Source organism: Uncinocarpus reesii, genomic scaffold (genome assembly GCF_000003515.1).
Source record: "Uncinocarpus reesii 1704 scaffold_5 genomic scaffold, whole genome shotgun sequence".
In the NCBI taxonomy this organism is placed as follows: Eukaryota; Fungi; Ascomycota; class Eurotiomycetes; order Onygenales; family Onygenaceae; genus Uncinocarpus; species Uncinocarpus reesii.
In genome coordinates this window covers 1981008-1992082 of record NW_003052496.1, presented here as the reverse complement: position 1 = coordinate 1992082, position 11075 = coordinate 1981008, and the positions used below count along the sequence as shown (strand labels likewise).

General features: G+C 47.1%; 5 protein-coding genes across 5 annotated transcripts in view; 3 read left to right on the top strand and 2 right to left on the bottom strand.

Moving 5' to 3' along the window:
- Positions 1-281: 281 nt before the first annotated feature.
- Positions 282-2963, top strand: UREG_07732 (DNA replication licensing factor MCM7; the record flags this gene model as incomplete). The annotated part of the gene is made up of 4 exons (XM_002582913.1): positions 282-599; positions 659-789; positions 847-2764; positions 2889-2963. The coding sequence occupies 4 exons, from the start codon at positions 282-284 to the stop codon at positions 2961-2963; spliced, it is 2442 nt and encodes an 813-aa protein (XP_002582959.1).
- An 861-nt stretch (positions 2964-3824) lies between these two features.
- On the top strand, positions 3825-4724 carry UREG_07731 (uncharacterized protein; the record flags this gene model as incomplete). Its single annotated transcript, XM_002582912.1, has 2 exons — positions 3825-4307; positions 4359-4724. 2 exons carry the CDS (start codon positions 3825-3827, stop codon positions 4722-4724), a joined length of 849 nt encoding a protein of 282 aa, XP_002582958.1.
- A 1788-nt stretch (positions 4725-6512) lies between these two features.
- On the top strand, positions 6513-7101 carry UREG_07730 (uncharacterized protein; the record flags this gene model as incomplete). Its single annotated transcript, XM_002582911.1, has 2 exons — positions 6513-6817; positions 6948-7101. 2 exons carry the CDS (start codon positions 6513-6515, stop codon positions 7099-7101), a joined length of 459 nt encoding a protein of 152 aa, XP_002582957.1.
- Positions 7102-7811: 710 nt separating this feature from the next.
- On the bottom strand, positions 7812-9026 carry UREG_07729 (uncharacterized protein; the record flags this gene model as incomplete). The annotated part of the gene is made up of 1 exon (XM_002582910.1): positions 7812-9026. The coding sequence occupies one exon, from the start codon at positions 9024-9026 to the stop codon at positions 7812-7814; it is 1215 nt and encodes a 404-aa protein (XP_002582956.1).
- A 1327-nt stretch (positions 9027-10353) lies between these two features.
- Positions 10354-11075, bottom strand: part of UREG_07728 (uncharacterized protein) — a gene marked incomplete at both ends in the record, with an annotated part of 1903 nt that continues 1181 nt past the window's right edge. The window contains one exon of the mRNA XM_002582909.1: positions 10354-11020. Coding sequence (XP_002582955.1) covers positions 10354-11020 — 667 coding nt within the window. The remainder of the gene's footprint in view (positions 11021-11075) is intronic.

The following is an 11075-nucleotide window of genomic DNA, read 5'->3' as shown; positions in this document are numbered from 1 at the left end:
ACGGCGCTAAGCCGCATCTGGACTAGTTAGTCAAACGCGTCCAGCACGCGTCTTCAATTGGTGACGCGACGCCGCATTTCTTTTGCTGCTGCTGCTTGAGCGCAGGCCAGCCTTGGACAGTGCGGATTTGCACTTTTCTTCGCAGGACGCCGATAACCCTCTTCTGGACACTCTAATATCAAATAATTGCGCCGCCGACCAATTGACTATTTGTTCTTCGCGGATACTCTCCTGTTCTCCAAAGAATTGCTCTGGCGCAGCGCTGCTACTGAGATTGCGACATGGCACTCCTCCAGTTCAAAGCGCCCGTAAGATATTCGGAGCAGAAAGAGGTCTTTAAAGATTTTTTTGAGCACTTCAAAACGTTCGACTCGGCGTCTGAATCCGCGGCTACAGAAGCAATTGAGGGCCTGCATATCGACGAGGACGACATTAGCGATGATGATGAGCTTATGGACGAGATTGACGGTAATGCGCCGGGAGGAAGGACAACAGAAAGGCGGAGGAAAGAGCCCAAATTAAAATACATGCAGCTTTTGCAGGAGGTGGCAGACAGAACGAAAAACAACATTGTTGTTGAGTTGGATGACCTCGATACGGTATGGCAAGCCACTTTTTGGTGGACTAGCAATAAGCTAATTTCTGGCATTTTTCGTAGTTTGTGAAAGCGTTACCTGACGATGTTCACTTTGACCTCGTCGAGAGTATTGAAAACAACGCCAAACGCTACATTGACGTGTTCTCCGAAGTCGTTGACGAAGTGATGCCCAAGGAGACGCGGGAAGTATCGTGAGTGTCAGGACGGTGGAACTCCATGTCAGGACTATTCTAATCCTTCGAATATAGATTTAAAGATGACGTCCTTGATATCATCATGTCGCAGCGTGAAAGGCGCAACGAAACAATGTCAGCAGCTGCGGAATCAGAAACAGATGTCGGGTTGCCGCACTCCATATTTCCGCCTGAACTTACACGCCGGTATACACTGAATATCAAGCCGCGAACACCTTCTGGTTCAAGCAGCGAGCGAAACTCGAAGGCGTTGGCGGTGCGAAATGTCAAGGGAGAACATCTCGGAAAACTGATTACCGTTAGAGGCATTACCACCCGGGTGTCGGATGTGAAACCCTCTGTTAAAATTAACGCTTATTCGTGTGATCGTTGCGGCTCAGAGGTCTTTCAACCGGTTACAACCAAACAGTTTATGCCCCTTCAAGAATGTCTATCAGAAGAATGTACGAAAAATCAGTCAAAAGGCCAACTATTCCTCTCCTCCCGCGCATCCAAGTTTATTCCGTTTCAAGAAGTCAAAATTCAAGAGATGGCGGATCAAGTTCCTGTTGGGCATATCCCCAGGACGCTCACCATCCACTGTCTTGGTAGCCTCGCTCGACAGGTCAATCCTGGTGATGTGGTAGACATTGCTGGTATTTTCCTTCCGACGCCATACACAGGGTTTAGGGCGATTCGAGCTGGCCTTCTAACGGACACATACCTCGAAGCACAACATATAACGCAACACAAAAAGGCATATGAAAATCTCACAATGGATCCTCGGACGCTTCGTCGAATTGAACAGCATATGCATTCGGGAAACATGTACGAATACCTTTCGCGCTCTATTGCACCTGAGATCTATGGCCATCTTGATGTGAAGAAAGCGCTACTTTTACTTTTGATTGGAGGTGTCACTAAAGAAATGGGAGACGGAATGCGCATCCGTGGTGATATTAATATTTGTCTCATGGGTGATCCTGGTGTGGCCAAATCCCAATTGCTCAAGTATATCACTAAAGTTGCGCCGCGAGGCGTATATACCACCGGCCGTGGAAGCACTGGTGTGGGCCTTACCGCAGCGGTCATGCGAGATCCCGTCACAGATGAGATGGTACTAGAGGGTGGTGCTTTGGTTCTTGCGGACAACGGTATCTGTTGCATTGATGAATTTGACAAGATGGATGACGGCGATAGGACGGCAATCCATGAGGTTATGGAACAGCAAACGATATCTATTTCCAAGGCTGGAATATCAACGACACTTAACGCGCGCACGTCGATTTTAGCAGCGGCTAACCCGCTGTATGGACGGTATAATCCGCGAGTTTCTCCGGTAGAAAACATCAACCTTCCCGCTGCTCTCCTTTCCCGTTTCGATGTCTTATTTTTAATGCTCGACACACCTTCTCGTGACGCAGACGAAGAACTCGCCCACCATGTCACATATGTGCACATGCACAACAAGCATCCTGAGAACGAAGAGAATGAAGTAATATTCACACCTAATGAAGTGCGACAGTACATTGCCAAAGCTCGAACTTTTCGTCCAACTGTCCCAAGACAAGTTTCGAACTATATGGTGGGCTCTTACGTCCGCCTTCGTCAGGAGCAGAAAAGCGAAGAAGGCAGTAAAAAGCAATTTTCGCACACCACACCTCGAACGTTACTCGGCGTATTACGTCTCTCGCAAGCCCTGGCGCGTCTGCGCTTCAGCGATCAAGTCGTCTCGGAGGACGTGGATGAGGCTCTGCGCTTGATAGAAGTAAGCAAGTCAAGCCTGTATATGGATGGCCACAGCGGTGCCGACCAAACTCCGACAAGTAAAATCTACAACCTGATTAGAGGAATGCGGGAAAGTGGTGCGGCTGCTACTGGTGATGGGGGTGATGGGGAGCTGAGCGTAAGGAAAATTAGAGAGAGAGTATTGGCAAAGGGATTCACCGAGGACCAGTTGAATGCCGCAATTGATGAATATGCTGATTTATACGTGAGTGGATATCTCGTTCCTGTTCTCCGTTATTCTGGTATCCAGTTACCCGCTGGATGCAATTCCAGATGGCCAATATTTTGCTCAGATTTGATAATATCTCTAACTTGTCATAACGATCTAGGTGTGGCAAGTTATTGGCAATGGCACAAGGCTTGTATTCATTGATGGTGCTGAAGACGAAGATATGGACTTGTAATCGAAGCCTTCTTTGATTTCAAAACTATTCCCACCCAAAGCTATTTCTTTTTGGATGATTCAAACTTAGAGCGTAGTTTTAGACAATCTTCTCTTCAACGCGGCAGAGTTAACTTTGCTGATGACATTCCATAACATCCCGCTGTCTAAGCACAGCTATGCTTTAGTTGCCCGGAATACGCGGAGGTGGTGAATCAATATTTGACTAATAAGTGTATCTCCCTTCGCGCCATTCTCAAGCACTCACATAATGTTATTGTTAAGTGTGTTCTTTGGTACCGACGACTGAAAAGAATTCCCCCCTACCAATGCTACCATTTCCTCCCTAGCGCATACACTTAGGGCTTGTCGATTCATCCCCTTGAGTGTTTCCTTGATTCCTGCCCTTGAAGATGTTTCGCATGTTGACTCCCCGAGTTGGGCTGGTGCTGATGCGTAAGTTCCCTTTATATCGAAACAAAAGATTATCATCCGGTGCTCTTGTATGCCAGTTAAAGAGCTTGAGAAGAAGAAGCAGTAAGGGCCAGCGATGCCTTTCTTTCCGCAAATCTCCGCTCCTCAATAGTGAGGGCTCGGACAAAATTTCTGATCTGGACCCGGACCAGAGAGCGAAAATATTCTCTGGAAGGTTCCCAACTGATTTCTCCGGCGAGGTAATTTATCTTAGGACAACTCGTGATGAGTTCTGCCACCTGGTGAATGCGTTTAGCAATATGGAAAACAGAAAGGGGTACGGTTCTCCTGTCCCATGTATCGCTAATATCTAAACGCTCATTATTCGAGTAGGCGACGCGTTAAACTCCAGTTCAATCAACATCTATCACGCACTGCAATCAGGCTCATGTCGGCCATTTACCGCGCCATGGTCTCCCAAGTACCTCACGATATATTGAATCAGACGTTTCCGAATTTTGTCAATTTCATGGATGATGAAATCAATTTCAGTGTGGCAAATCCGGATGCTGTAATATATTCTATTATCTCGGATCCCACGCCTGTCCTTGGCGTAGAGGTTGCGTTCAACGAAAGCGGCATTGACCTAGAGCAGAGAGCCAAGGACCTTCTCTTTAAAACTCCGCTCAAAGCAGTACTGCTGGTCAATATCAAAGAGAAAACCGAGTACGAAAACCCTTTCAGGCGGCAAAAGAATGTTGACCTCTATCGGGCAAGACTCCAACAAGACGGCCCTACAAACGAACCTAAGTGTGACGAGAGTGACGCGGACGAGCCCGAAGGAGCAGTATATTGTTATGGAATACGCTGGGTCGATGCGTTGACAGGTGCAGTCCAAATTTGGACGAGGGACCCCGAAACCGGGGATCCAATTCCAAGGACAAAAAAGACCGTGAGTGGAAGCTAATATTGAATGCGATCTGGTATTGATTGTTGAACCTAGTACTTTTATGGCCGACCGGAGCTCATACTAGAGCAATGGGAAAAGACCCAAGCAGAGAAAGAAAAGCAGGGGCTAAAAAGCTCTCCGAAAGGAAGAGGGAAGCGAACGCCAAAAAAGATCGAAGGTAAAGCCAGGGAGGACAACGAGGAGCAGGAGGAAGAAGAGTCTGGACCAGTCATTGAAAGATACCCGGAGCTTAATCTCACGATGGCAGATTTGATTGGCACCGAAAACCTTCGCGACCAAAAAGCACTGACCCTGCGCTGGGATGAAGTCCGCAGACTCCTCAGGGTGGGTTGTATCCTTACTGCTCGTCAACGCCTCCGGAGAGCTGTGAAACATTTACCAGAAAATAAGAAAGCATGAAGAGTCTGGCATAATTTGGTGTCAGGGAGGGTCCGTTCGAACTCGTGTAATATTTTTCCGTTTTAAAAAAGGCCGTCTCCGGAGCAGGACAACCAAAACATAGACGTTTGGTAACCGCGGATCTGGCCAATCATGTTTATAGGCGCTGACGTTAAAATATCATCGCAAATCGCTAAATCCATCATTGATATCAAGTCCATTTCACATTTTCGTTGATAGAGAGGAAATCGAGATCCTGACGGCCAAGCTTCACCACGTCATAGACAGTTTCCGATTGGTCGAATTTCAGGCACCATGTCTGCCAATCACAAGCTCCCAACTTGAGAATTGCTGAGCCTTGAACTCTGATTGGCTGTGAGATATGCACTTTCTAAATATAGACTTGGTGGGTCAGGCTAAGCCGCATCCAGCTAGCGCGGCTGAGCTTCTTTCAACTTCCCCTCATCCAGCTCGCCGGCGTTGAGACATCCGTCGTATATGTAAGTTACATCCTCGCTGGCTTTCGCTTCTCGCATCCTCACGCCGGCATCACATCGTGACTTGTCACTCTGTCTGTCTCACTTGCTCGATCGTATCGCTGCAGCTCTGGCCATTTGGCTTTCTCGATGAACCTGGTCAGACCCCCCACCTCCCGGAGAATGACCTCATTCAGCCTTACTGGCAAACGAGATGCTGGAGCCTGTACAGAGTAGCCAGCCAAACCTTCATCGCTGAGGTCTCACGGACAACTACTCCCGAACTCTGCTCATGCCACCACACGGTGAAACCTAGTTTCCGTCACCGATCGCTTTCATGGTCACGGGCATCATTTGTTTCCGACTTACTTATCAGTGGGCTGTTTTCTGATCTGGAGAATGCCACTCTTGATGCGGAGACTGCTAGTGTGATTGAAGCCAGGCCAGCCATGCCTGCAGGGCAGAATGTGATGAGAAACCTAGCTAATAACGAGGCGTGTGAAAAACGCATGTCCTGGATCGACAAAGTGGCTGCTTACTCGCGCAGCTGACCGTTTTGAGGATTGGTTCTCAATTTTCAACCGTTGCTCGAGATCAATTGCCATGCCTTAACGTTGGTGTAACTCACACTCGGCCACGAGGTTCCGTTTCAACGGCATTTCGAGACTAGTTGCCATTGATGGACAAGCCGTTCTCCACACATGCCTCTTCTAACTCTCAAGCTTTCCATTTGTACGGAGTATCTTCGTGACTTTGATGTTATGAAACTTTTGGATGTTGAAAGTCTGAGACATTTGGCTTGGAAGGAGCGGTCAAGCTCGGGTCAGTTTCCTCCTGATTCCTTAGAAACAACCAAGATCGAGTAAACAAGCTTTGCCCGGTCTCTCCGCTTTAGCGTTTGTCAATGCAGCTGGAGAAGGTATGTTCACTGTCCTTTCGCGTGTCTTAGATCTAACAAATCAGGTTTTCCCTTTGGTCGAGGGCCCACCTTGAAGCATCGACCTTGTGGCTTCCACCGTATTCTGTTGTCCTTTTTTTAGATCCGGAGCATTCCCAGAAGCTGGAACTACCATGGAGGGTGCCAGGAATTCCAAAGCTGCTGCTCAGCTGAACGGAACGGAATCCTGATCCGCACTGCCTTGAACAAGCGAGCCTGCCGAGTCTGTTTGCCTGGCTTGGGTTCTAGAGTGAGCTCGAAAGATATAAAAAGCTGGGAGTCCCTCCTATATCCCCTCTTTTCCATCCCTTCATTCCAGCACAAAATTATCCAGCAGGTCATCCATTGATTTGATATATTAGATTTCGGGTTTGACCTCGACCTACATCAAGCAAAATGCATACCTTCAAGACTCTCGGTGCCCTTTTCCTCCTAGCGACCACTACTCTCGCTCTCTCCCCACCAATTTGCCCAACCTGCAACCCGATCTCCGGCCAAAACAACTGCGACCCAACCACATCATGCATTAGCACTGGGAAGAACTTCCACTGCGCATGCCGAGCGGGATACAAAGCATTCGCAGGAAACGACGCCAGACAGTTCCGTCTACCATTCAAGAACTACGAGTTTTTGGTTTTCACTCACGAAAAGACCGAATGCAACGTCCTTTGCAAGGATTACACTCAGCCGCCACCTTACTTGTGTGCTGAGGTCCCACTCAACAAGCGCTGTCCTGTTTAAACGAATTACGAGGCCTAGAGCGTTGGCAGAAGTTGCGAAGGAAGTTGACGGGTAGAATTCAGGTTAGAGGAAGCTCGATTGGAAATGCAGGGTTTTCATTATGGGGTACATTTGGGACGTCACGCAACAACGATTGATTTCCGATGCGGTTACGAACCAACGTACGCACAACTACATCTACGGACTCGACTCCTTTCCCTGGCAACCCCTCGGCTATGACCATGACTTTTCCGGCCTGTTTTGACATAATTGATATATTTGGACAGTAGTAGATATTTATTTTACATATTTGATACAACGAATATATATGGACTTTTGGACTATGTGTCTTAGTTCCTTAGTTGAGGTTTCCAAGCGGAAACAGAAACTCTGCGATCAAATCTTAGTTTACTTGTATGAAGCATTAGCAACGAAGGATGGCAGCACAGAGGGTATTTCATTTGGATTTAAAACTATTACCAAACGAATTTGGAAGATTAGTTAACATTAACAATCCAAGTATGAACTGACCACTCAACCTGACTGAAATAAAGAGAGATCGCGGAAGTGTCCTTGATCAAGAAGATTAAAAAAAAGTTCAAACCAACAAAGGAAATAATGTAGCAATTTGGTGATTAAAGGTCATAGGGGTTTCCAGTTTTTTTTTTTTTTTTTGGTTTTTTCTTCTTTTTCTTCCCGTTTTCTTGCCCCATTTCAGTAATAATATTATTAAAACCTTGCCAAGAACGAAAAAGCATTCTGAAAGCTAATAGTCCACCTGCTAGCTTTTGGCTTTTGAATTTCCACCTTTCGTCATCGGCTTCGTTTAGACGGTGTTTTTGAAAGAAAAACAGCCGTCCCCTGGCGCTCATAAAAATCTTCTCTGCTGTCTGTCCTCCCCCCAACTTGAAATTATCACTTGTTGTGCACTGCTTAGCCAGACGAGTATCGCATAGCCGAGTTATTCACTTCTCCCTAGTTTCCTTCTTTTGTTTTCAATTTTTTCTGCTTCTCGTCGGCTTTGCCAATCGTTTCATCGACAAGGATACCCAAGGGGACAAACACTGCTCTCTGATCCTTGATAACCCGGAGAATCTCGAGGACAGTCGTGCCGCAAAATCCACAATAGCAGTTTCTGCACATTCTCCCGGGATTATTCATTGGCAATAACTCACGGCAATGGTTGCAGCAGTACAGCTTGAAGATTTCTGGCTGAGTTACTCTTTTGACCCCCCAAAAGGATTTCACGATAAATTCTTTCCCATAGTACGTTCCGATAGTAGCACGGAAGTCTTCGATAACTTTGAGATAACGGAGCCAAGAGCGCGAATATTCGCCGGGATAAGGGTCGATTCCGGGTCTGACTGCACGTGGTCTTACACTTCTCAGATCACTCTCAATGCCTTCAATAAGGAATCTTTCGTATGTCTCTTGTGTCCGGCGGGTTCTAACTGCCTTTGCCCAGCGGAAATGAGACGGGCGAAAGTAATTCCAAGGTTTGCGAGGGCTAAAAATTGGCGGTGGTGCAGCGTATTCCATGGGTTCATGGAAAGGGCAGCGAAGTCGAGAGCCGTGAGGCCAGACATAAAGACATAGGGGGCAGGCCACTTGGAGCTTTTCTTTGATTTCGTCTTTGGTGAGAAGTCGATCACCTTCGCGAACGTTGGGCAACAGGGACGAACTGTACAAGCGGCGGAAAACTTTCACAATCATGCAGCGACCGTGCAACATGGGGTGGAGATGGAGCGGTTCAATGTTATAATAGAACGTTCTGCAGACGTATCGAAGAATTTCGACGTCGGCAAATTCCAAGTTGTCGAGAACAATCACCAAAATGTCCATCGGCATGTCAAGCAAATTCAGACTCGGTTTTGTATTACCGGTTTTGACCACCTCCTGTTTGCTTAATGGTCGATTAATAGCGGCAAGCCGTTTAACCAAGGCGACCAGAGTCAGTTTGGACCTTGCTAGCTTTCTTTCCTTTGACACTACTGAGACCTGGCGTCCTAACTCTTTATCGACGTTGGACTTGGCTTGAGTCGAAGAGCCAACGGAGCCATCCTCAACCAATTTGGACGTCGTTTGAGCTGGACCATCGTCATCCTCGGCTTCGCATCCCACTTCTGTATTGCTAGATGCAGGAACCTTTAAAGAGTTTATGAAATCAGGTGGGAGAGAGCTGCCCGGCATTTCGAAGCAGCATTCTGGAAGTAGATCACTCATTCTCACTACATTAATAGCGATGAGAGCAAATCTGCCCAAAATAAGTGTTAGCTATAGCTTGTTCAACCTCCCATGATTATAGAGGAGCAGGATATGACATGTTGGTGGAGGTTGACTGCTCTCATTCATTTTCACATTTTTTGATAGAGATCACCACTCAAAAGGGCAGCAACGCGTAATGACATACCTCTAGCCGAAGTTGAGATGATTGTTAATAGAGAGGAGCCTTCCGGAATCTCTTCCCCGCGGGGTTCAGTGTGGGAAGTTTGGAGAATGCGGATGGTCGCTGCGGCGATGTGAGATAGTGAAAAGAGAAACAGAAAAAGAATAATAACAGGAACCTAGAGCTAGGTGGCGCTAGCGAAATGTCTTTTGCAATCAAAACAACAGAACGCGCTAGAAAGGAATTTCGTAAGCATCAGTATGCACTATGTGAATTTCAGATCTTGTTTACACCATAAGTTACTGGCTCTTTGTCCTCCAATACATGTACTGGCCTCTAAGTCATGCTGCCTTCAGCTTATGGCAAACTCGTGGAAAATGAGGCATCAAAATGAAGAAAAGCAGGCTGAACTTCTCAAGCAGCTTCTTGAGAAACCCTCCCCAGCAAGGAGATGATTTCAAGAACTGAAATCCCCCCGAGCCGGACGCTTCAGGTATTGATACCAAATGGGAGTAAAAAGCAGCAAATGAAAAAGGAGTCAAATGGACGCTCATGAGAAAATGAGAATATATAATTTCTCAAGCTGTGGAAGGAGAGTTTCCACGTTTGGTTTATTGGATTTTTGGTTATTCTATCCATGGATATAAAAAGGGCCACCTTAGAACTTTGAGCATCCCGAGAGCTGCCTAGCCAGCCAATTGATAAACTTTTCTCATTCAGGGAATTATGGCTGCATCGAGCGTATATGGATACGTCGCTAGCTATGGTTATCGGATCAACTAGGGCAATCTGATCCTTTTGTTGATTTTCCGCATAATTCCTAGAAACTTTGGATGTTTGGCGTTGAAGAGTCGCGGACTTGACGTTGGGGCCAAGAACTGAATGTTTGGCTTGTTTGTCTGCTGAGTAATCAAGCGCAACTTGGCCCGCCAGGTACCAATTCCAGCTGTTTGAGATATGGAATGTTTGGTTTAAGTATAATATCTGCTATTCAAGACTGAAGACAGGAAGTAATATATACGAGTACATGCCTTGCTTAGCTTTGGCTTACATATAGCCATGTAACTGAAACCCCGCTTAAGGTGCGAAGCACAACAAGCTATCATATAAAATACCCCAAAGGAAGGCTCTTCACAATTTCGCTTTTACTGGAGCCTCCTCTTTCTTCGCTTGCTCCTTCAAAAGCCTTCGCAGAATCTTTCCGCTAACGCTCTTTGGAATTTCATCCACGAACCGGACTCCCCCGCGTAATCGTTTATATGGAGCAACCTTCGCCTGAAGCCACTGGCAGATTTTCTCCCCTTCCTCCGCCGTGCGCTTTTCTCGCGGAATGATATTAGGATTGGGGACAATATAGGCGCGAGGAACCTCAGTACCGTGCTCGGCACTTTCAATACCAATAACCGCTGCATCCGAGACCGCTTCGTGGTCTGTAAGGATGCCTTCCAGCTCCGCTGGTGCGACTTGGAATCCTTTGTATTTGATCAATTCTTTGACGCGATCGGTGATATAAAAGAAGCCTTCTGCGTCTTGATATCCGACGTCACCGGTACGGAACCAGCCGTCTGGCGAAACACAAGCGGCGGTGGCCGCGGGATTATCCAGGTATCCCATGAACACATTTGGTCCCCGTACGTAGAGCTCTCCCACCTGGCCCACAGGTACTTCCTGAGGTTCGGAGTCATCCTCAGGGGAAGTCATATATTTAGCCTCAAGGTTTGGAAGAAGCTTGCCAACGGAACCAGCATGGCGTCTCCAGTCCGGCCATGGCACAGTGTGGGTGGTAGGGCTGGTTTCGCTTGAGATCGTATCCTTGCTTGATACCGCACTTGATGCGAAGCATAAGTGGATTC